This window comes from Alnus glutinosa, chromosome 13, assembly GCF_958979055.1.
Source record: "Alnus glutinosa chromosome 13, dhAlnGlut1.1, whole genome shotgun sequence".
Taxonomy (NCBI): Eukaryota; Viridiplantae; Streptophyta; class Magnoliopsida; order Fagales; family Betulaceae; genus Alnus; species Alnus glutinosa.
In genome coordinates, this window is record NC_084898.1 from 22368661 (window position 1) to 22395413 (window position 26753).

The following is a 26753-nucleotide window of genomic DNA, read 5'->3' on the forward strand; positions in this document are numbered from 1 at the left end:
TTATGTCAAATTCAATTCGCAAGTCGTGTTGAAAAATTGACGAGTGACAACCCTAAATTATAACCCAACGCCTATAGGAATACCTTCAAAATTAAGAAAAATGCTTATAATTAACCCTAATCTCTGCACATAATACCTTCAAAATTAAATAGCAGTTTTGTGTTAATGATGTTTATCATATCGTTTGGTTTTGTAAAAAGATGTCAGCATAAATTGGCCAGTTAAATCTCTAGCTAGAATGTTTTGTGTAAAAAATCATCAAAAAAAAAAAAAAAAAAAAAGGCTATTTTAAGAACTTATTTGTAAATTATCATAGTTCTAAAGCTAGATATTTAGGAATATATTATATATATATATACCATTGATAGCATAATTGAAATTATTAATTTCGACTAATAAGTTGTTTTGAAAATAAAATTCCAGGTAAAATGAAATCTCGAAAGCCAAATGCAGCATTAATTAATGAAAAAGAGAATTAATTCTTCAAAGCTCCAAATATCTGTACTTTTTTTTTTTCCCGAGCCCAAAGTATATATGCATGTACTTACATGTGATAGAGTGCAGTCATCCCTGACTCACTACAATTGATCATGTTTTAGCCTTTCTTAACAGTTTCACGACCTATGTGCTCTTATTTAATTTGTTCACATGTTTACTCTTTTGTATTTATATATATGTTGAATTTCAATAAAATTCAACATGCATAGACAAAACATAATTAATTATATTGTGTTTGGCGTTCAAAAGATTGAAGATGATTTGGTAAATGGATGATCAACAATGCAATGGAAACGTTGGTAGAGCAGTTAGCTAGAGACTAATTTGTTTTATTATATATTATTGTTATTGTAAGAATTATATAAGTTCACATAATATTACTACGATTTCCAAGTGTCAAAATAATAAGAAAATGACAAAAATGATGACCAATTTGATGAGAGCATGAAGATTATAAAACTGTATTAAAGAATTAAAAGAAGCAGCCTATGTAATTACCTTATAATGATATTGGATGATGCAACATTCAAAATTCACCCTCACTGTACACTAATATCTCAAAGAATATTTTGTTAGAAAGTTTTCAAAATTAATATAATTATATTTATGTATGTCTATATTTTTGGTTTGGTAACGTTTTATAAAATGCAAGACACTAAAAGAGTCTTGAAATAAGAGAGCCTCACATGGGAAAGAAATAAAATAGTGGAGGCATTAATTTATAATGACAACTAACACCAAGCTGGACAAGGACTCTCTTTCTTTCATTTAAAATTGATAGTATGTATTTGATGGTCGAAATTTTAAGTTGATGTATTTAACGGCGTATATAATATCACATTATTAAAATTGCTGAACTGACATTATATATAGCCCACTTCAGACTAGTTTTAAACAGACTGAAATTTTATCTTCTTCTATCTTTCTCAAAATCATTATGCAATATTAAAATGTCTTTCTCTCCTTGCTATAATAGAAACTCTAAGGGTGTTCTTGTTTAGTTTCATTTGTGCAAAATGCATTCAATCAAACTTCAAAGGTTTTTTGGGTTATGTTGTATCGTAGAGAAATGTTTGCTATAACCTTGCAGTGCACACCAACTTATCATAATTGATGGAGACAAATAACATCTTAAGGAAAACGACTCTTTAACACACCTTAATTAAGAAATTTTTTTTTTTTTTTTTTCTGTTTCAATTTTATGCATGTACTAATTAACATATTTGATAATGAAAGAATAAATATAAGAAGATAAAGAACAATGATCATGTTTTCAATGAATTCTCAGCTTTCCAAATTTCTCAGTTTGCAACATAAAGACCTATTTTTAGGCGTAAGAATAATGTGATATAGATACATCGTACATATTTAATTATATTAATGCTTTATTTGTTTCGACGTAAAATAATTTTCGTCATAAAATGGTTTCAGGAAAGTCATTTTTTAAGAAAATATTTTTCGTCAAAAACATTTTCTGGTGTTTGACGCATACGATAGAAAATCACAAATATTTTTTATATTTTCATTCAATCATATTAACTTATAAAAATCAATTTTTAATTACAACATAGAAATATTAATGTAAAATAATATAAAAATCATCGGTGACGAGATGTCGTCACTGACCGGCAGGATTCCGGCTACTGTTGCCAAAATCCGGACAGTTTCGTCGGAATCTAGGTTGGCCAGGTTCCAGCGAAAGTGGCCAGAATCTGGCCATTTGTGCCGAAATCCATCACAGAACGGCCGGATTCCTGCCAATAAGCTGGAAGCCGACCGTTCTGGCCGGAATTTCGCCAAAATAACTAGAATCCGACCGTTTTAGCAAGATCCCGACCAGTTGACCGGAATCCAGCCGTTCTGGTCACCGGAATCTGGGCTTACCAGATTCCAGCGAAGGTGGCCGAAATTCAGCGACAGTGACCGGACGTTGTTGGAATTCGGCACCGGCTAAATTCTGATACCGGTCGATTGTTTGAATGTGAAGGTCGACTGCATCGTTTAAAAGAGGGTAGAATGCGTCTGCCGTCTAGAGAAAATTATGTATGCTTTTAAAAAGCGTAAATCACTTTCCGAAATTTATTAAGCATTTTTTGTCAAACGGAAATCATTTTCCAATTGACTATTATTTTCGCTCTCACAAAACACTGGAAAATATCGAAATCATTTTACGCCGAAACAAACGGAGCATAAAAGAAAATAGAGTAAATATCAATCCCTCTTTTAAGGACCCCTTTACTAAATCCTATAGAATTTCTCAGTAATTAACTTCAATAAAGATTAAATTAGATCTCTAGATCAAAAGTATGCCAAATTATTGAGAGTCGTCACTAATAAGTTTTTCACGACGGCACAAACGCAGCAACATTAAGGCTTTTAGCGATGACTTTTGATCGTCGCTAAAGACTGTCATATTTCTTGCAGTGAATTTAATTGGAAAAAGCATATAATCTCCATATATATATAACCTTTGGCAAATAATTACAAAGACTAATAGGTCAAACATGCATGTTTCCAACTGTGGTGGCTTTCGAAACATGCATGTGTGCTTTACGAAACCTCCGACATGGTAATTACTACCTAAATAAACGACACCTGCACTACCTAATCCTGATTTTGGCGGATCTATTGAGCTTGTCTTCCCTTTGCTGAAAATGGCCAAAATGGTCGCCAGGTGGCTTCCCTCCTCAATGCCGTGCTTTCGGAAGCTACGAATATCATATGAAAAAGAAAGAATGATAATTACATCATCATTTGAATCACATCTCCCATGCACTTATTGCCCGCTTTTAGCTCTTTCAAACCAGGTTTTCCATGATGGAAGCTACTTATGTTGGTACTATATATATACTCTCTCGCGCAAGCACGTTTGAGTATAGCGAAGTTCTGATAGGTTCATAATTATTACGAATTTAAAACGCGTTGTGTTAAGAACGGTGAGAATATACATATAAGTGTATACATCTGTATTTTCATACTCAGACGATGTGGGACGTCACACCTATAAACCAGCATACTTAATTCAGCCATATTTCTTAATTATTTTTTATATGTGAAGGAGATTAATTGAATATCATATGGAAAGAAAGAATGATAATGACATCATCGTTTGAATCATTTCTCCAAGAGACGCACCTATAAAACCAGCATTTTTCAGCCATATAATTTCAAACATATCACTACTTCTAAACTCTCATCCATTTCTTGCCAAAAATGGGTCGGTCGCCATGCTGTGATGATCAGACCGGTTTGAAGAAAGGGCCATGGACGCCGGAGGAAGATCAGAAGCTTACTGATTATATCAGCCAACATGGGCATGGAAGTTGGAAATCGCTCCCCAAGCTCGCCGGCTTGAATAGGTGCGGCAAGAGTTGCCGATTAAGGTGGACAAATTACCTGAAGCCTGATATTAAGAGAGGCAAGTTCTCTGAAGATGAAGAGCGAAAGATCATCAACCTTCATTCTGTTCTTGGAAACAAGTACGTATAAATATAATACCTTCTTTTATTGAGACTCTAATTATAATTCACTACAAAAAATTTGACTTATTTTGTTGCAGGTGGTCTAGGATTGCAACCCAACTTCCAGGGCGGACAGACAATGAAATTAAGAACTACTGGAATACTCATTTAAGGAAGAAACTCCTTCAAATTGGTATTGATCCAACCACCCACAAGCCAAGAACTGATCCCAATCACCTCATCAATCTATCTCTGTTGCTTGGTGCATCTACAAACGCTGGAAACTTAGCCAGTCCTTGGGGAAATGCTCTTGGTCTCCAGTCAGATCCCTCTCAACTGGTGAGAATCCAACTACTGCAAAATCTTTTGCAGGTTGTGAATGCAAGCACACTTCTTAACCCATTTGAGGGACTTGTGAATGGTTGGGAATATATGAACCCGCTAGGACTTTTGATCCCTCAAGCCCCCAGCAACTCTCAGGATATTGCCAATTCATCATGGGGAAATGGATTTGAAGGTGGATCGATCAGCCCAGAATTAGTTATCGGTGTCAAAAACAGCAGCTTGAGTGGTGGCTCATCACCATGTGAGAACCCTACAGAGAATCCATTGCCTGAATTGGTTTCTGCTCCTCCTGGGACTCACAGCACTGTCAACCAAATGGAAAGCATGACTGACCCAAATCAGTTGATCTCTACCTCCTTATTTGAGGATTGGGATAAACTCATGGATGATGAAACAAGTGACTCCTACTGGAAAGAAATGTTGGAGTAGGTTAATTCCCTCAAATAGTTTATTTTATTTCCTTTCCTTTATCTATTTATTTATCATAAATGTTTTTTAATTAATATATTGTTATACGACTGTCATACATGAAATTGGTCTAGAATGATGTGACAGTGAAAACTTGCAGCCATTGATTTTTCTTTTTTACAAGTCCTTGTTAATTAGAGGGCCAATTCTCACTGTCACGTCATTACAGTTATATTAAAATGCTGCATTTGGTTTATATATATACTTCTTCAACTTTTGCTGACAATTTAATATTTTCTTTCTCTTTTGCAGGTTTACATCGTCATCATCACCACCATTGCCAATGGCATGGTAGAGCACCTATATGTTTCTCCTGAAGTATCAAACCCAAGAGTTCCACACAGGAAATATGTATAATTGGTTCATTCATGATTAGTCTTGTATGTTAGATTTTTTTTTTAGTTTATTTATGTTCTTTATACACAGCAAATTCATGTAAACGGCCTCTTCCTCACAAAGTGTTCATTGTATTGAATCCTTTGATATTCTTCCATTTTTTTTATGTAATAGTTGGTAATATTATTATCCCTATATATGCAACTTTATGTTCAAGTTTCTTTGGCAACTAATAACATCCAAATCATGCAACAACGCGAGTGTTCTAAGGTGTACCTACCTAATTCTAGCAATTGGAAATTATTAAATTTATCATTTCTTATTAAATTAAACTTTTAGAATAATTAATGATTTCAAATAATTATATTACACTAAGCTTTTAAGATAAATGATGATTTAACATGGAATCAGAGGAGTTCCTAAATTCGAACATTACTGATTTAAGTAGTTCGGCAATGTGCATACGTCCATAGGAGTGCGACTATATTTCAATATATGATTTAGGATTATAGCATAACATATATACTTGTAAGAAAACCCTAATTGTACGTTTAATTTACTTTGCTCCGCTCCAACAACTGGCTTCTATACTAGCATCTTATATTACTCTTTATACCGGAGAGATAGAATATGAGTCATTTGTTCCAACAAGTTTGATCTTACACGTAAAAGAGATCGAGTTTTAAAGTATTAATTAAATAATTACGTTTATCAATTTAAACTTTTGAAATAAATGATGATTTAATAACGCTCTCATCATTCATTTTTCGGACATCAAAGGACGAGATTGTATCAATTAAGTAGGATAATATGTGGTTTAAGATTTTGACCTTTTTGTAGCATGGCAAAGTCAACCATGTCACCGCCACTTCCACCCTATTTGAGAAAAAGATGTCTCTTAATGACGTACAGCCCTTAGAGTGTAACATCAAATGAAGAACAAATTAATGAGAAAAATTAAGATGAGAGTGATATTAATGATTCATTATTCAGATTATTAGTTATGGATTGTCACCATTAGATTAAGATAAGATTGTTTACGTGTAATACAAGCCACTGACTGGGTTAACCGGCCTACAAGTACCAATCAATTGCCATCCAATTTGAGTTCAATTTTTACTCTTTTAACCGCCACATTTAGGTAAGGATTTAGGTAGATTCAGTAACCAGTAATAGCAATCCCACTTTTCTACGTTATTGAGTTCCATCCATGAGGATGGAGGTCTAGAGGTTAAAAGTCTCCCATTGACAAAATAGAAAAAGGGATTAAATTCAAAGCCGTTCCTTGTGCTTTTGTCCACTTCAGTCATTGAGCCGTTTGCCACGTGTACCAAAAAAAAAAATTGATCTAATCACGTTGCGTTGCATGTTGTGACGAACTTTTTTTTTTTTTTTTATACAAACATAAATAGATCATCACAGTGGCACGACTACTTGTAACAAAGCCAACATACGGTATATACCTTATAATATGTACCTGGTAAATCAGAGTAACATCTATCTATCTATGTAGCGAAAATTACACATGTACTATTTCAACTAAGCATTGCCAGATCATCACACGATGCCAAATCAGCACTCCATCTAGTTTAGTGTGTATCAATACCACCATGTCAACATATCCCCTAAAAAAAAAAAAAAAAAAAAAAGTGCCGATGGAAAAATTCCCTCCGGGAATGGTGGTGTGGTTCTCTGATGGCCCTCCCCCACTCTCGCAGAGGCTGTTGAGGGGGTAGAGGGTCTCCCGCGACCCACCCTCTCCCATGATGGGGTGGGTTGTGAGTGCGCATGGGATCCCCCGCGATGCACTCTAGCACAAGAAGATATGGTTACGGGGTTGGGACTCCCCCGAGACCAACTCTTCCTGTGTTGGGGGCATCACGGATGACTCCCATTACCCATCCTCCTCGAGGGTTGGTTCTCTGCGTGGTGAGAGTTTTCTGTGAGCCACCTCTATAAAGGTGGGGTGAATCGTCGAATAACACGACCACCGCTCACCAAGGGGATTCCCCATCATCATTAATCCCTTCCTTTTCTTTTTTTCTTTTTTAGGGATATGTTGATTGTTAACATAAACACCGACAGCAGTTGTCCACACCAACAGCAGCTTTAGCAACTGATCACATCATTTGAAGACAATCTCACTTATCCAGCCTCTTAAGATAATGATGAACTACAACCAAGTGATTAACACAAGGAAGAGTTATAATACGGGCCCTTATCCGCTAATAACCTAGGAACTTTGGAACACAATTGTCTTTGTAGATTGAATATACTTGACTGTTTTGGATTATCAACCAAAAACAGATTTCCTCGTTAGTATCAGAGCCTTTTCACACCCAATGTTCCATAAACTTAGACCTCGAGTTTGAAGGATAATGATAGAATGTATGATATGATTCCATATTAAGTTTATATTCCTTATAAGATAATTACCTTATAAAATTGATTGTAATCGGATTTGATGGTAGTATTTGATTACCCTTTATTTTAACCTACCCCAATTCTTCTATAAATAGAAGTCATTTGTAATGTAAAAATTATCAAGGAATTAATAAGAGCATATTGTAATCTTATCGGGCTCTTTCCTAGTGATGGACGTAAGTGTCTAACGTATATTGAATCACACGAAAATCCTTGTCTCCATTTTCTCTATTTCCTTTTCTATTTTCTTTATTTTACATTTCATTATGACTTGTAATTAAACCGTCCGGCCCTCGCAGTACAAACCCATTTGTTTAACATTTTTTGATTGAGATTTAACCAGTATGATTCATTTTATAAACCTGAAACTATGGACAATTTTCAATAACTAAATTAATTATAGAATTCGGACTACCAAGTATAGAGAGAGAGAGAAGAAAACATGACATTTCCTACAAATTATTGCAACAAGAAAATAGATGTTGCTTGTTCTAACAAATGTGGTAGGTAGTAAGTTAATATAAACAAATGGGGAAAGAACAGTTTACAATGGTGAGCAGCAATGGCTGTCGAAGAAATTGGACCATGGAAAAGCAAGAGTTATAGTGGAAATCCGGATATTCTAGAAGAAATTAAACCAAACAAGGGCATCACGGGAAGTCCACTGAGGATTGGCTGTAATCACAAAAACTTGACAAAACAAATGCAACCCAAGAGAGATACGTAAATGAGATGTCAATGTTAGTCAAAGGGGCCAAAAAGTAATAGTATATCTACAAACCTTAACCACCCTCTCTATCCTCCTCTTGCCATTTTTCAAACGACAAGGACATCTCGGCTTATTAGGCTAAAAGAGTATTTCCTTCTCCTCGGCTTACACAAAACCCAATAGAAGGAGAAAGAAGCAGCCGTCCTCCACTTTTCTTTCTCTCTTTTCTTCTCTTCTCTTCTCTTGTCTTCTTTTGGTACGAATATTCTGTGATGGATTGAAACAAGGACAAGGGAGAAGGGTTACAAGAAAGACTAGGCTCCCCAACAACAGACTTAAATAAAAATTATTTCGCGGGTCCAAATTTTGTTTTGTATAACATACTTACCATATACACCGTTAGATGCAACAAAACAAAAGCATTCTTTTCTCAATGCTTTGTCTTGACAGAATCTGTTTTGCTGCACCAATGGAGCTTACTTGACAAAGCTTCCCCTATAGTTTGTGTTTATTAAAACCCAAGACAAGTATCAACCAGTGTCTGGCTGTTCCCTTAACAATTATCCAACTTCTGGAGCAACTCTGATGGCCATGATTCCCTTGTGATTCCTATAGCATGCCAAAAGCCTTGAGGATCATATTGCCATTGTGAAAAGGCTTCATTTGGCACTGGAGAAAAGGGACAGGAGAGAAAGGGGGAAAGAAAATCCCCTGTAATTAAAAAGAAAAAGAATTCCAACCAATTAGTGGCTACTTCAAAAATCTAGCTGGCTCTTCATCTCCAAGCCACTGGCAGTATCAGAATACATCTAGAAATCAAAAAAGAAAGAAGATGAAAGAAATCACACATGCTAACAGATTAGAACAGCTAGAAAATGAGATTTAAAAACATTGTACCATGGTCAGTCCAAAAAGAGACAATCTGCCATGCAACCAACCACAATTGTCTGCCTCTCTGTGGACATTATCAGCTTTCAATGCAGCAAACTTTCAGCTTTTAATCATGTCCATTAATTTATTAACTCAACTACACTATAAACCCAAACTAAATTGGGTAAGACTAAACAAATCCTTTTGCACCATTCTGCTATATCCAGATCAATATTCTCTGTTACATACAGACAGCAATACTCTCTGTTACATAGAGCAATACTCTATGTTAATATACAAATACAGACAAGACCCACCTCCCCTCTCCTTGTCTAATTTCCAGTTGTCTAAACCATTAATTTCGATGCAACATTCGCAATTAGGCCAACTATATTAGGTAATACACAAGCTCCTAGAAACCTGGCCAACAATACGTTTCAGTTTAAGTATATTTTACCCACCTGCAGTTTAGATCGAGTTTGATTTGCCAGCTTGTGGTTTAAAAAATAGCACTATTTGTGTTTGGTTTCATGGGTTTAATGTATTCAAATTGTAATAAGGTTGTTATTGTGTTTTCCAGGCTTTCTTTTCAAGGTACACGATTTAAATGCGCAAATTTTAACTAATTGGGACTGAAAAAATATTAAAGGATATTGACATCAAGTAGGTAGAGTGCAACTTTTTAAATCACAGGCTGGTAGATAAAGTATACTCTATATTTTATGATGACATAAATAGACATGTAATTTATGACATGAAAAGGTTAGCTGAGGGGAACTCAACTGTTACATAGCAAAAGTTCAATATTTCGTAATATCAAAATTAAATTAGATAAAGAAAAACCAGGAGTCAGAAATCCCCCATGCTAGATCAATGAACAATAGCGAGTGCAAGGTTGTACTACCTGAGCTTTCCACTCTTGACTTCAACTATTTTTGTTGGCTCAATCTCAGCTCGACCCCCACATACTGGTAATCTGAGGGGCCAACTGGATTCAGTTCGAGATCAGCTAAAAACTAAATGTCTTTCAGCTACTCCACATCATGGACAATAAATCTGGAAAACCCACTCAAACCCAGAATCTCAACAGAGAGAGCGAGAAAACATAACTTTATCATTAAGGCAAAGATCATTGCAGATGATTGAACCGGCACTGCCAACATATTGAAAAGCAACCGTGAAGCAATTCTGATTATGAGCACCATTGCGGTACACGAAAAAAAAATCATTTGAGAATACAAAAGATGAATCAGCCTGGCTGCCATTGGGTTTAGCACATCAAAGAAGAGTAGGTCATGGAACTATGGGGAGCAGAGGAAGGGTTGAACCAAATAACAAGATGCATTTAGGACAAATTTTGAAATATTCCTTAAAAATTTCTAAAATGGAAGTTAATGAACCGAATGTTATACGGAAAGGAGGTAAAGATTAGAAGAAATGAAAATTTCAAACTTTAGGGCTCCATTACCATCTTCTTTGTGTGTGAGTGTGATAAGAAGACCTGGAATTCCTTTGTGCTTTCAACATATTTAAAGGCTTCAATAAGATTAGCATTCATGATAACACAAATTTTACTATGCAATGAATCTCATTTCCAAATTTTCCAATTAAAGTTGTCCTCCTAATCTCCAATGCTCCATAAAAAAAGATGAAGCATCAACTAGAAGTTCAATCCACACAAAACCAAGGTAAGCAAGAGCACTACAAAAGATGCATATGAAAGGAACAGGAGTAAACAAATCAATTGTTGCATGAATCTCCTTCAAGTCGATCTAAAAAAGGAACAGCAAATTATTTGATAGAAATAATCACCAAAATTACTATACATATAGTTCATTTTTATGAAAAGAAATATTAATTTTTTACCTTTTCTTCACAATCAAGCAATTAGAAGTCAGCAAATCAAAGGCTTATATTCCGAAATGGACTCACAGAAAGTGATGAAGCCTGGACAACCACAATGAGGTGCCAATTCCAAGCCTCTCACGACCTCATTTTCGGAACCTAAAGGATCCAAAAAGGGAGAAAAAAAAAATTTACATTTCAGGTCAATTCAAAACCATGCCTCAATCATCTTTCCTAAACCAATATCTCTAGCAGACAAGGACTTTGTTTGTTTCGACATAAAAGTTTTCTGTAAAACATTTTTCTCATTTTCCGGTGTTTGGTGGTGGTCAACTGTAAAACATTTTCTGTCTATTGTTAAACACTCCCTTGTTTTCTGTAAAATGGTTTACATTTTTGAAGGCGTAAAACATTTTCCGTCCAACACTTCTATATTCAAACCCCTCTCCCAACGAACACTCAACACTACCACAAACCCCAAACACCAGCCCCTCGTCCCACACCCACTGCAGAAAATATATGCAAATCAAATGGCAGAAATATTTTCAAGAAAGCATTTTTAGGGTCAATCAAACACCAGAAAATCAGTAATTTTCCTGAAAACTATTTTTCTTTTACATCAAAACAAATGGAGCCTTAATGGCATTTACATTTCAACTAAAGGGCCACATGTGTTTGGATATGCTGGAAACCAAAACTTCTAGCACTCCAAGGAAACGTGTGCAATTATGTCATTGCTCAGCCAACACGAGTGTGGGTATTTGACAAGTGGAGAGTGGAGAGGAAAATACTCAGTACTTACGGGTGTGTTTGATAACTTTTTTAGGAGGAATTTTTTGTGTTTTAGTTGAAAAAAGTGTTTTGATGTGACATAAAAGTAAAAGATATTTTGATTTTTTGAGAGTGTTGTGTTCAAACTTTTTTGTCAATGTTTTGACTTTGTTTGGTAGAAAGAAAATAAAAGGAAAGAGTGGGGTTGGCAAATTCAGCAACATCTTCTATACATAGAAGATAAATACAGCTGTGCCCATGGGTTACTCACAGTAGCACGAAACTAAACCTGTAGGTCCACTCTCCTAAGTCCTATCCGTGTTGATACAGAGTCAGCCCTCAAATATCTTTCGACATAGACAAACACCATAGGCATTAGGTAAGTCACGTACATGCAACATCAGCATTTCTATAAGCCCCAGTCAACACTGGTCACAGGAAGAATCTCATCAATAGCCTTATCTAGTACTCATTGGTCACATACCCAATAATGAGAAATCAAAAGTCAGCACAATCATCGGCCAATGTGCTATCTAGAATTCAGATCCTTTAACAACATACTTGGAAAGGGAAAAATTCGCTTACTATCCTTTTCTTAATTAAAACTCACAACATGCAATCATGCAATCAAACACAACTCTAGAACTTATTAAAAAAAACACTACTCTAGAAAATAATATCATCAAAGTTCCATTACAATTTAACACATCATAGCCCAGAAATCGACAACTATGTCCAGAATAGAGCATGGGCACTGCGAAATAAGTTCATGAAAGCCGCAAACTCTATCATGTAAACCAAAATAAGTTATATTATATTTGAAGAGAAAAAATAAGGACAAAACACAGATAAGTTTCTTGTATCCGCACTTCCAACAAAACCCTCATGTCTACTAAAAGGACAAAAGAACATAGCGTGCTATCTTTTTTTTTTTTTTTTTTTTTTTTTGACATGTTCACACAAAAAGGGGAGGAGAGTTTCGAATTAGTGACCTCTTCATGAGGTGTGGTCCCAAGCCGATTGAGCTATCTCTTGGGGGACCAAGAGAGCGTGCTATCAGATAGCCATTTGAAAGCCACAATTAGTAACCAACAACCAAAGATATGTATATAGGGATGTCTCATGGAGTTTGAATCTTGTATTTGCTAAAGCTCTAAAGCTTTCTATCTTTTTATATTTTCTCCTCTTTCTTTCTTTTTTTCCAGGCAACGAGCTCCCAACCAAAAAACTAGGTCACAAAACTAGTTTATTGACATGGTATGGAGTTAGCAACCTTAATCATCTAACGTAGCTAGTAAAACTAGGTCACAAAATTCTCTACAACTTAATTAGTTCGAGTATAGAGGAAATAATGCAGAATTCAATAAACCCACAAACAGAGGAAGAGGATTAAAATGGAACTCTGATTGACAAAATGGTAAATTTCATTCATCAAAGGTGCCAAAGTCACAAGCTAAGATCAGTTTTTCAAGCAAGAAAAGACTCGAAAGCCTTAAAAAGTACAACTTCCAACTTCCCTAAAACCTTCAAGAGTATTTGAGAAAAGTACCTATCTCCAGAGTAAAACTGCGCGGACCGAATATACATCATCAACATCAAAACACCAAGTAATTGCTGTCAAGAGGCTAAAAAACTAGAACCCATCATCAAATCCTACTCATTTTCTCCACTATACCAAAACCATCTCCTACCTAAACCCAATACCCCGAACTCACTCCCTTCAGCAAATTCACCACCAATTCACGGGTAATTGCTTCCGTTGATGTCAGACCTATCTCGAATTGTCCTTCTCTTCCCTACCAATCTCATCCCCATCACTGCAACAAGTATTATTGCTCACAATCTTTATCGTATCCTTCTCACAATTATTCACCTTCACCACTTCCTTTTCACTCCTAGTCACCACATCCAAGAAGAAATCCGTCAAAACGGCCTCGTAACACGGCATTTTCGCATACCCAGGAAAGTAATTGATGTCAATTATAAGGTACCGGTTCCCAAACCTCGCGTCCCGAATCACATCGAAGTTGAACAGGTTCAGATCTAACGCCCGCTGTAACCCGCCGGCGATATCGGCGAGAAAACTCTGCGGCGGCATCTCGGTGTCGTCCAAATGCATCATCTTGTAGTACTTGTCGTCGACATTTTCGTTCGTGGCAATATTCGAGACCTGCGAAAACGACAGTACCCCTTCGGAGACCCCCAGTCTCTCTTCGGACACGTCCGGCAACGACTTGCGTTTCACACACCGGACGTACTCGCCGACGACGTAGACCTTGAAGATGACCCCGCCGTGGTTGACGAACTCCTGGAGCACGATCGGGGGCTTGAGCTTGTTGAGCCCGTCGTGGTTGTACACCAGGGACATCTTGTGCGACTTGGCGCTGCCGTCGGCGACCAGAGGCTTCGCGATCACCGGGAACTTGAGGCTCTCCCAGGCCTGTCGATCGAAGAGCGTCTCCTTGTCGTAGATGACTATTTGCTTCGGGATCCCGAACGTCTCGCTCGTCGACTCCATCCTCAGCTCCGAAACGACCTGTAGCATCGAGATTCGGTTGTGGAGGCGCTCGATCGCGTCCGGCGAGTCGATTATCACCGCATTAGGGTTTTTCCGGCGAAACTCCTCCAACTCCCGCTTCCACTCCTCGCCGTACAGCTTCTGGAGGACGCAGTCGAACGGACCCTGCTCCGCCAGCGGCCGGGTCGGGTCGATCTTCACGAGATCCACCCCTCGAGAACTCGCGAGATTTAGGAGCGTGTCACGAATGAAGCTGCTCTGCTTCTTCGGCGCCAACGCGTAGCCTATGCTGAATCTGCGCCGCTCAGCAGCCATTGGTGCCTGTTCTTGTCGAAACGACGCAAATGGAAGAATAGCGAATGCGAAACCTCACACATAAACGAATGTTTGGAATACGAAACGGCGGTGATCGAAGTCCTTTTTTTGTGTGCCTCGAAGAGCTTTGGAGAGAACGAAAATGGCAGAGAGGAAATGCAGAAGAAGAGGCGGTTGCTATATATAGCTTCGACTAGGGTTGCGGTGCGAGCGGCTTTGATAGCGTCACCAGGGTCAATACGGGAGAGGTTGCAGTGGATTTACACGTGGCAGACTGTATGGGTGAAACGCGGATTCGCGCCGCACAAGGGAAGAAACCGCGTGTGAGGGTTGGGGTGGGCTACAGTGACATGTGGGGGAGTAAGAGTCTTATTATAGGTCAACGTTTACTAAAAAAAAAGAATTGCGCTCCGGGGGTTGGGTGGGCCCTTTTTGACCACGGTCTCTCACCTGGGGTAAAATTGTGCCTTTGTTCGGGGGTTGGGTCGGGTTAAGAGGGTCATGCATTTGGATCCATTTGAACGAGCGGAAATTCGTTAGCGTAATTTAAGTGGTAATATTCCTCTAATCTTATATACTCAAACACGAGAGCTAAAGCTTGCGTAAGATGATTGTTAAAATAAAAATAAAAAATAAAAAATAAAAAATAAAAAATAAAAAAAGAAAAAAGAGAAAGAAGGAGAAGGAGAAGAAGATAAAGCTCGCGTCAGGGTTTTGATATGCTTTACGGTAAATACAATTGGCTACTTAGTGATGTGACCTGTCGCTTACCTATTGGCTGCCAAGTGGGATAATGGCACATTTTTTTAGGAATGATTTTGATGGGTATTTATGCAATTTGTGGGAATAGTTTTGTTTTGGACGTCATGTATTGTTCCATGTATTCAATAATGCATTCCATCATATCAAAAATTGGCATAACAAAAGAAACACTAATTGGTAAATGGTAAATCATTTCACATTTATTTTTACCTTGGCTAAATATAATATATACAAATATATTTCAACTTGATCTTGAAAATAGTATTTTTCTCTTTTCCAAAAATCTCAAAAAAAAAAAAATTATTTGGGAATAAATATAGAATTTATTTCTCTTTCCCCAAAACTTCAAAAAATGAGTCATATTGATTCTAGACATGATGTTGTATAGGAATTAAGAGACATGAGTAAATTTCACATGATAGATCCTACCACATGGGTTTTACGTGGAACCCAACCCATGTCTCTTGTCTCCTACACAACAGCTTTACAATTATTGTGCAAAAGACATTTTTGTATTGATTCACATATTTTCCAATAATTAAGGATGGGTACATATTTGAAGAAAATTATTTAGATTACTCTAACATTTCCTACAACTTTCTCATACATTCACGTGATAATTAACAAAAATAAGTGTCTATTAACTATTACATGACAGAATGTCACATAATTGTCTATATTTTAATAATTAACATGAGAAACACACATGTAGTTCTGTTAAATTACCAATTATCTTAAAAGCTTAAACTAATAAGAAGAGGTAAATTTAATTAGTCAATACTTTAATACTCTTCCTCATGAGTCACGTCCCCTTCACGTGTGGATCCAAATTCCCTTTTAATAGATAATGCCCAATACGTAGAATATTTAATTAAAATATGGAGTAAATGTCCCCTTCACGTGTGGATCCAAATTCCCTTTTAATAGATAATGCCCAATACGTAGAATATTTAATTAAAACATTGAGTAAATAGCGGAGTCAATGTTTGAACTCATAAGTTCTGGGTCTGATATCATGTTAAATCACCACTTGTCCTAAAAGTTTAAACTAATAGGAGTATATAAATTTAATCATTTAATGAATGCTTTAACATCACATACTTAGAGACAATAGTCACTTTATTATAATGATTTATAAGAATTAACTACAAAATGTCATTTTCGTTATCAAAGGGATTAAGACATTCTATCTTATCAGAATCAACACCAAGATTTTGTTTGCAATTTGATTTTCCCTTTAAGATATTCCTCACTCAAAGTATTCTTCACTTATTTGAACCTAATGTTTCAACTAAAGGTGCTTCTTTCTGGATTTGATGCAACATCCTCTTATTCTAAAGGGGAAAAAAGGCAAAAGGGATTTCTTTTTGCTTTTTTCTTGAAAAGGTTTACCAAAAATTTGGGTCTCCCAGGTCATAGAAATGGTGACTCAATAGAGCACTACTCTTGTTTGAAGCTTGTTTTTCCTCTTTCTTTTCTTTTTTTCAAATTTTCCTATTCTGCTAGGAAAAATGACTCTTGCACAATAATTGTGCAACTGTTGTGCAAAGTCTTAGAGACATAGGGTGGGTTCCACCACGAGTCCCACGTGGAACCCATCCCATGTTTGTAGAGTGGTGCACAACCGTTGTGCACCAATCACTCTTTTATAATAAATACTAGCTAGGAGAAATGCCAAATCAGACTATTAATATGATAAATATTATGTAAATTACCATTCAAGCATGTTGCATGTACATTTTTTTGTACATTTATTTTCTAAATTAACTATTAGATTTGTAGGACTCACATGTAGATCCTTGTAAGTCCTACAAATCTAATGATTGATTTAGAAAATAGATGTACGATTGATGTAAAAGAGATGTACAATAATCATTAGCCATTGCCATTTGACAAAATACATTTAATGATTGGCCTGATAAGTAGTATATAGATAAGAGTATGTTTGAGATTGTGTAATAGAACTTAAAAGTACTAAAATGTTGCGACAAACGAAAAATTGGCATGTTTGGTAAAAAATTTTAAAAGTACTTATTTGAATTTTTTTTTAATTTTTTTTTTAATTTTTACTCAAAAAATGGCTAAAACGTATTTTTATAAAAAGCTTAAAAATGAAGCTTTTTCTAAAAGGTTTTTTTTTTTTTTTTTTTTTTTTTTTTTTACTATAAAAGCTATATTTCATAACGCAATCTCAAACAAGCTCTAAGAATAATTCTACTCTTTATACTCATTTATCACATTTATTTTACATTGATTGACGTTAGAGGAATTTTATACAACCTAGTCTATAAAATTATTATGTGTTATTTAGCATGTAAAAAACGCATAATTTTTTAATTAGCGTGTAAAAAGCACATGATTTTTTAATAATTCTATTAAAAAAATGTGTTTTTCGCATGTTTAAATGTCACGTAGCATATTTATAGACCGAATTCTAACCCAGTTTAAAATAAATTTTATTAAAAAAAAAAAAAAAGACTTAAAACATGTAACATCAAACAATATAAAATAAATATATGTTATTTGATATTTCTTTGTCCTTATCCGGTTCTCCTATGAGTAATTCTAAACGTCATACCCATGTCCCTCTTGTGTCCCTCTAACAGTGATGTGGCTTTTAAAATCACCATATGATCAAAATTCAATTTTGATCAATCACAAGCTCAATGATGATTTTAAAAGCCACCTCATTTTTAGAGGGACACAAGAGGGACATGGGTATGACATGTAGCATTACTCGTTCTCCTATATTTATTTGTTGATGTGATATTGTCGATTTACTCTTAAATTAATCTCAATTAAAAAAATAAAAAAAGTTTAATGGTGTATTGACAATATCGGATGAATGAAAAAAGATAAGAAAATGATAAAAGAATACAAAATTGCATTTCTCTATAAAATAAATATAATAAATAAATATGATGGGGATCATTATATATATATGAATCTCAATCAAATGTACATGTTTAACTATATAAAAAAATAAAAAATAATAATAAAAAAAAGTGTACAAATAACACATGTCAATTACAGCTATTTGTTTATGAGTTAGACGTTGAAAGCAACCAATTTTACATGGCAAATCTAGAAAAGTGTTGGACAAATCAAAGTGATAATTATGTTTGACCAAATCATAGTTAATGTGACGAAATAGACAAATGAAATGATCTCAACTTTTGTTTTTTCCAATTCAGACAAATACACTCATCCCTTTCCTTCTGTCAAAGGGTTGGGGCTCAAGACAAGCTGGTCACGTTTATTTACAAGTGTCGGTATGAATCCACTCATATATATATATATATATATATAAATTAGATTGCATCCAATTAACAAATTACATTTAGTAAATTAAAAAATTTCGATAGTGTGGCATGTTCGACCTAATAAAATTAGAGTAATGGTTCACTACTACATAAATATACAACTTTTCACCACCTTGTTTATGTGGCAAAGTGGTCCCCCACTTTAATTTATTTTTAAAAAATAAAAAAATTCAAAAAGTAGTGGGGGACCACCTTACCACATAGGCAAGGTGATGAAAAGTTGTATATTTAGGTGGCATTGAATCATTATTCATAAAATTATGACGCGTGTTTTATTTAAGTCAGTCTCACACTAACGGAATCTGTTAAGTTAGTGGATGAAATTTGATTGTAAGTAGTAAATTGTTTTTTTTTTTTTGGCATATCCTTAAGACATTTTAGTTCATTTTGACCACAATAAACTAATCACAAATTAGGTAAACAGCATGGACTAATTTTGTATTTTTCTTTTTCTTTATTTCAAGGGAACATCAAAATAAGGATTAAAAAAAAAAACCCTAAATATACTAAAAAATAGAAAAATTTAGCCTTTTTTTTTTTCATGAGAGGATAATGATTTTTTAAAAACACTGTTAAGAGTTTGATAAAACTATAGTTTAGCCTTTAAAATTACAGTTTAGCTTTAAAAATTGCGGTTTAAAAAAAAATAAAAATAAAAAACTCTATTGCCTGCGATTTGAAAAGATCGATTTTCTGCTTTTTCAAATTACTGTTTTTTAAAAATGCAATTTTAAACGATTTATTTTCTGTGATTTAGTTTAAAATCATACTTTTTGTCTACAAAATCGCAATATCAAACGCATTTTATATGCCGTTGCTTTATATATATATATATATATATAATAATAATAATAATAATAATAAAAATTCCTACTGTGAGAAGAATCACACATTTTTCATAACCACTCCATGGTTGGACAAATTGAGTGGGTTGGGGGGCCTATGGGTCCTTTTTGACAAAGAGACTTTTGTAGCATTGTGGTGGGAGTAGTTAACCTTTTGTTGTGCTCCCTACTGGCAAAAAACGACCTCCTTGAGGAACAAATGCTTTTTTTTTATTACATAAAAAATAATAATAATAATAAATAAATAAATAAAGAAAGAGAAAAAGGTTGGGACCCCAAATTGGCAACTGGCTTTAATTTTGTTGTTACAATGAATATAAATCAAAAATCAAAAATCAACAAATTAAATTAATTGCATATACATCGATAAACGTATCAAATAATAATATTTCACCAAAAAAAAAAAAAAAAATGAGGGCTATTATTGCCTTGATTGATGCTTCCAAAAATCAAATAGAATAAGATAGTAATTTAATAGTTTTTTTTTTTTTTTACCATCAATTCTATGAGATTGAAGGTTACCTATTTGAAAAATATTGGATTATTATTGATTTTTGACTCATTTAAATAATGAAAACTGAGTTCAACAGGACTGACATCAATGCAAAACTCATTAATTGTGAAATCCCAATAATTTTTTTAACAACACCAAGAATTTTTGTTTTATTTTCTTAAAACGAAAACATTGACAACTAACCTAAACACAAAATACTCTTTAAAAAAAAAAAAAAATCATTTTTATGCTATATCAAAACACTTTTTCAAACAATAATAAAAAATACCTTCCAAAAAACCACTTTAACAATTAGAAACAATCTTATTTTCTTATCCTTGCTTGAACTTAAATCTTAGTCTTGCTTGAACTTAAAGCATGATCTTAAACAAAAGTTTAGCCATGTACATTTCATCCAGCACATTTTTCGATGAATTAAACAACATTATCCCAATAGGCAATGATCAAAATTCAAAAAGCAAATCATAATAGGTCATGTAATTCTCTACTTGATTCCTTGGTACCGATGTCCGAAATAGAATTATATTTATTTCAAGGGGAATGAATATGAGCTATTTTATGATCATAATTTGAAGTTGTTGTATCTAACCGTGTATGTAATACTACAGGATAAATATGTTAACACGCCATTCAAAAAACTTGAATGATGTGGCATTATTTTACATTGTTAGATGCAACAATATTAAATCATAACCATAAAATGACTCATCTCTATTTCAAGTGAAATGAAGAATAAGGTTTTTGATACTCATGGACTCTGAGAGGCCCATCCACTAGAAATCCCAATTGACGCGTAAAAGTAAGAAGAGTCAGAGGTCATTAAAGGGCCCGATGACCCACAACCCAGCCAACTACCAGGATCCAAGTGCATCTTCATCAAAAAGATGTCACCAAACAACCGTTCTCTTCCTTCCCCCCTTCCAAATAAACTAACCAAACAGCCATGCCATGATGCCCCTCCTACCAGACTGATGGAGGGAATCTCCACATTAGGTAATAACTTATTGGCAGGAGTCATTCAAACCCTAAGAGGACATCAACCTATATAAGGAGTCTAAGCGAACCTAACAGGTATGTGATATAGCCTTAACAAAACTCTGTCAAATACCCTTCCATTGTTATTTTGTTAAATTGGGTCTTGCAGTGTATTTACCAAATCTCACTGATAGACCCTTCTAACCCATTCCCTCTTTTACTAAGCTCCTCCCTAAAATATGAACTTAAAAGTCATTGTAGGTCTTTACACCAACAAAGAGGATCCTTGTCATGTTTGCTTGGCCTTTTAAGTCTAATGAAAAATAGAAAAAGGTTATAAATCAAATGGCTAAATAGGCTTTTGGTCACTAAGTTTTGAAAACTTTATTTTTTAGTACCTGAGTTTCAATTCGCATCACAGATGATACCTCTGTTTTTGGAAAAGACCAAATTAGTACCTCAGTCAAGTTTTCCGTCAAAAAACTAACGGCCTGCATCACCATGGGGGTATTACTTGTAATGCGAATTGAAATTCAGATACTAAAAAATAAAGTTGTTAAAACTCGGGTACCAAAAAGTTATTTAACCCTAAATCAAATTAAAAAACTATATAAAGTTCATGGTTTTTTCCGCATGAACTAAAATAAGCTCAAAGAGCTTTTTCTACTTGAAATATGATCCTAGTTATTTCAAATGAAATGGATAGAAATTATTATGGTTTAGATTATATCTGACAGATCTAATTGTGAATATATTATTATGTCATTTCAAAAAATTTAAATATCGTGACATTATTCTTGATTAAATAAATAAATTTATACCATAAAATAATTCATATCAATTTCACTTTAAATTAATTCCACCTATTCATTATTGTAGTTGATGAATACTAGAATAGTGAAGAGCAAACCAATTATGAGCTAGTTTTATCAAGTGTGGACAACACTTAATATAACTTTCCATCAGTCTCTTTCTGTCCTTAATATAATAACATCAATGTCATTAGTCCTTTAATTTTTTTTTTTTTAAAAAAAATTATATCTATGATGAGTATGCAGTACTTTTGGAAGCATGTCTTTGTGCCAGAGTACTGAAATTTGGATAAAATATATGTTTATCTAAAGTGTACTTTCCTTAGAGCCACCACACCTGCGTTGCTTTAGAAAAAAGAAAGAAGAAAGGCACCAATTAGTAGAGAGATTCATTGTTAATAAAGTGTTTTAGTACCAACAACTTGCCTATTTTTTTATTAATTAAAAAAATGGGTGGTTGAGTAGGAAGAGGACATACGATGGGATAAACTCATCCTGAAAATGTGAAGAATAGAGACCGATTGCTATTGCTATTGCCAATAAAAATATCTGCTCAAAATAACTCCTCCAAAGGCATGTGACATTCCAAATCACTGCAAAACTCTTGTCTCTTGTTGGGTGTGGAGTGATTGTATTAGAAAATTTTAAAAGTGTTTTTGCAGCGGGTCGGATTTTCTATGAATAGCATGTGAGCTTTTAGAAAAGTCGGAGGAGGAGTTTGAATTAATGGCAACAGTTGTGAGGAGAATTCTGTGGAAAGTGACTGGCTCATATTGTTTAACAAAAAGTTTACATTAGTTAATGAAAAGTTATAGAGATAGCCCAATATTGATTGCTCTCTTTAAAGCTTATCAGCAAGTCTTGAATTTGTTCTTTCTTTAAGGCACCAAATGATGTTTATTCTTTCAACGTCTGCACTACGTTTCTCAATGTATCTTCCATGTCTCTAATTATCTTATAAAATGGAATTTGTTTCGGGAACTAAAAATATTAAATTTCTGAGAGAAAATTAGGTGTATTTGGGATTTAGGTTTGTGAGTGTTTAACACTCTTTTGTGTACTCATTTTTTGATATAGTGAAATCTCTCCTTGTTGCATTGTGGATATAGGTAAATTGCCGAATCACGTAAATCTTGCGATCTTGTTGTGCGTGCGTGTGTATGTGTGTGTTTTTTTTTAAAACACGATATCACGTTTGTTTCGCTTGAATATTTGTGTGAGAAATTCGCGACCTTTCACATAACAAATTTGGTTCCATAAAAATTTAGTAGTTTTTTGTGGAGATTTCTCCTATCCCGCCCAGGTTGTTCGAAGTGCGATGAAAGTAATGGAAGAATTTTATGCAGCAGAACAAAAGGCTGTAGCGAAGGCTTTTGCAGCATGGAAGGCTATGGAATTTGGCAGAGATATGAAAGTACAAAATATTATTTTAGAGGGTGATGTTCTGAAAATTGTTCACACGTTTCAGAATGAAAAACAATCTTGGAGTCGATATGGTAATCTAATTGATAATTTGAAGATGTTACTAAATAGCCTCCATTCATAGCATGTGCATCACGTCAAAAGGCAAGCAAATAGCCAAATACAGCAGCTCATCATTTGGCAAAGGCGACTCTCAAAAAATCGTTAGAGCAAAGCTGGATGGAAAAATATTTTGCTCTTATTTCGATATATTATGATTAGATGTTTCTTTAAAAAAAAAAAAATGGTTTCATTCCATTGCCCATCTTAGTACAAGAAATGGGCAAATTTTCTATTAAATATGTGGGATCATATCATGTGAGTTTCATAAATTTAGTGGTGAATTTGTAAAAAAAAAAAAAGTGCAATAGAATAATATCAAACACTTATCTTCTTTTAATTAATATAAGATAATATATATATATATATATATATATATATATATATATATATATAAGATGGCAAAGTAGAGAAGGGTTGGAATGGACCTTAGATTTGATCCAATCCAAATCTCATTCTTTTAAATTACTGGATATTCAAACATCTTGAAATGTGCTACAAAAGAAACAGTAATACTATTTAGTAGACTGTTATACGACTGTCATACAACTGAGATGATGTGCCAATAAAAATCAGTCATTGATTATTTTTGTTACGATTGTTGATCAAATTAACGGCTAACTTTCACAATCGCATTATCAAGTTATATCATATATGATAATGTCACGTCAACGGAAAATGGTAGGAGATGAACAAGCGAATACCAAATAACATTTCTCTTACTAAAATAGTATTTCTCCAAAAGAAAAAAAATAAAAAAATCATATGAAAGATGTACCACATAATATGGAATAAGAGTTTTCATTTTGTTAAGGTAGGAATTGGTATTCATTTAGGATATGCTTCAATGCCATTATAGATCCCTTTTCTTCTTCTTTTTCTCTCTTTTTTATTTTATTTTATTATAGATAATGATGAAAATTAGCTCTTTTATTTTACAATATATTTATGATCAGTTTCACCACAACGAGGATCGGGAGAACCTAATTAGTCTCAAAACCTCGAAAGTCCAACTAAAAGACTATGGAAAAATATTAAAATATTATATATATTACCAAATGACGACAATATTCCTTGTGGGAATTACCTTTTGTTTTTGTTTTTTCGAAAAAACCCCCATTTTAAATGATAATGCAAGTGGATAAAAGAAAATGCAATAGGGGAAGGGAGGGGAGGGGGGTCCCTAGCTACTAGCTACTAGATAGACTAGTAATATGCTTATTGCTATCCCCCGATGCTTTTTAGTTGTTAATTTTGAAGGAATATTCTAGTTAAGATGTTTTTGTGCCTTATTGGAACGGTTCTTTATGAACATATACTTTTTTTAAAAAAAAAAAAATTAAAAAAATTAAAATAAAAAAGTATAAAAATGAACTATCGATATCAAATTTAGGAGAGATGATTGAGGGAGGACTTTTAACCGCCCCCCTCACCCCCTTTTTAATAAAAAAATTCAAAAAAAAAACAAAACAGAAAAAAAAAAAATACACTTTTGAGAATAAAATTGAATTTTTTATTAAAAAGCGGGTGATGGGGGACGGTTAAAAGTCCCCCCCTCAATCATTTCTCCAAATTCAGATAATTACTTAATAAAAATGAAACCATTAAAAGTAGCATGTTTGTAAAGTACTTTTCCTTTTGCTCCCTGAAAGCAGTTTAAAAAAAATAATACATACTTTAGATTAGAATGTATTGATTGATCCATAGCCCATAGGTGATATCTAAAGATGTGTTCTAGTTTTAGATATACTCATCAAAGCATGTTCCTTTCTATTTCCCATTGGGGAACAAGGAATATTTCCTATTCCTCCTCCTCCTTCTTCTTCTTCTTCTTCTTTATTTTTTTATTTTATTTTATTTTTTTTATTATTATTTGTGTGTGTGTGTGTGGATATTCCTTATTCCCTACCCATCCCTCTCCAAGAAACAAAAAGAAGAAATTTTGGAAGACAAAGAAAGCATATTGAAAGTAGTCACAGGCAATGTCTAGACAAGTATACTTCTCCCTAACATATCCTTACTACTTTAATAGTTTAATAGAGGCATGTCACCACTAGGCACTTATTTATTCCCTCCATGCACAAAGTTGCAATATCAAGGGCCCATTATGTAACTCCCAAAAAAAATTAAAAAAAAGGGTCGATAACCGTCCGCATTTTCAACTCTACTTAATTGCAATTGCAGCAAAAATTTTAGCTATACATTTTTTTTTCCTTGAAATCATTTCTATCAGTACCACAAGCTAAAAACTAACCAGAGCATCTACAACATTGACCAGTTAGTAGATTCACCATATTAGTAGACTTGCTAATAAGGCAGCACATGGCTTAATTAAGGTTGCCGTTAAAAAGTTCATAGATCAGGTTTGGATGGAAGAAATTTCAAAATTTATTTGTGAAATTATTTTGTTAGAATAATATGCTCTATTTTTTTGATTCAGTTATAAAAGTATTAAATCATTATTTAAAAAAAAATAAAATAAAAATTGACCCATACATAGTTGAGTACATACCATATATCCAAATGAGTCCTACTACAAATTAACCATCAAAGTTTAAGTCGAATTACAACGAGGGACACACAGCCTTATATTTTTCAAAAGCCTACAAATATTATCAAATATAGCATAAGATTAGCAAATTCTCTAAGGATCTGTTTGGGTTTGCGATTTTAAAAAGTGCAATCTTAAAATGTGTGATTTAAAAAAATTATTTTTAAAAACGCAGTTAAGCGTTTGGCAAAATCGCAGTTTGGCCTTTAAAATCGCAGATTAGCCTTTTAAAATACTGCGTTTTTAAAAAAACATCAAATTGCATGCGATTTAAATAAGCACTTTTCTGCGTTTTTAAATCGCAATTTTTTTAAAAAACAGTTTTTAAACGGTTTATTTTCTAGGATTTAGTTTAAAATCATATTTTTTCTCTACGAAATCACAATTTCATACGCAATCTAAATAGTACCTATCGACCTCCGAGTCCTCCTAAGCTGCCACTAAAGTCTCCTCCTCTATAAACTACAGAGTAGGAGACTAGGAGTAGTAGTCAACGTCATGATCGTTGGAATTCCCTTGGACTAAAAATAATGGAGGGTATGACCCATTGACCTAGCCTCTTTCTAATTCCACATTCAAAAAGAATCACCAGACAAAATGACTTGATATTCAAACAACATCATTGCATTTCTGTATGCAAATTGGGTGGATATTGTATCACCAACTGGAATTAACACGAACAGAAACAGGCAAGCCAGTTTGTTGGCTCCTTCAAACATCAGGAATTCAGAACATTTGCATACAAATAACATCATTAATTTACCCAATAATCTTACAATGAAATCATCTTAATCTCGAGCATGCAAAAGCAAAAGAGCAGCTCTCAGCTCATTCACGAGAGGCTCGTGACCATATTCCAGCTCATGGCGGCTCGAGCCTTGAGAGACTTA

General features: G+C 34.2%; 2 protein-coding genes and 1 long non-coding RNA gene across 3 annotated transcripts; 1 reads left to right on the forward strand and 2 right to left on the reverse strand.

The window, feature by feature from the left end:
* The first annotated feature begins 3683 nt into the window (after nt 1-3683).
* Nucleotides 3684-5316, forward strand: LOC133854397 (transcription factor MYB39). Its single transcript, XM_062290590.1, has 3 exons — nt 3684-3977; nt 4058-4729; nt 5025-5316. Exons 1-3 carry the CDS (start codon nt 3712-3714, stop codon nt 5065-5067), a joined length of 981 nt encoding a protein of 326 aa, XP_062146574.1. The 5' UTR covers nt 3684-3711; the 3' UTR covers nt 5068-5316.
* Nucleotides 5317-8252: 2936 nt separating this feature from the next.
* On the reverse strand, nt 8253-10947 carry LOC133854197 (uncharacterized). The gene is made up of 3 exons (XR_009896790.1): nt 10016-10947; nt 8630-8952; nt 8253-8508 (listed from the first exon to the last, which is right to left on the reverse strand). It is a non-coding gene; the product is annotated as an uncharacterized LOC133854197 (long non-coding RNA).
* A 2186-nt stretch (nt 10948-13133) lies between these two features.
* On the reverse strand, nt 13134-14728 carry LOC133854196 (inositol-tetrakisphosphate 1-kinase 1). Its single transcript, XM_062290282.1, has one exon. It carries the CDS (start codon nt 14558-14560, stop codon nt 13499-13501), a length of 1062 nt encoding a protein of 353 aa, XP_062146266.1. The 5' UTR covers nt 14561-14728; the 3' UTR covers nt 13134-13498.
* Nucleotides 14729-26753: the final 12025 nt, after the last annotated feature.

Bases quoted from the DNA above. Each gene is read 5' to 3' on its own strand.
- LOC133854397 (XM_062290590.1), top strand. From the start codon at position 3,712: ATGGGTCGGTCGCCATGCTGTGATGATCAGACCGGTTTGAAGAAAGGG. The intron at 3,978-4,057 runs GTACGTATAAAT...ATTTTGTTGCAG, and splicing joins CATTCTGTTCTTGGAAACAA to GTGGTCTAGGATTGCAACCC. The intron at 4,730-5,024 runs GTAGGTTAATTC...TCTCTTTTGCAG, and splicing joins TACTGGAAAGAAATGTTGGA to GTTTACATCGTCATCATCAC.
- LOC133854196 (XM_062290282.1), bottom strand. From the start codon at position 14,560: ATGGCTGCTGAGCGGCGCAGATTCAGCATAGGCTACGCGTTGGCGCCG.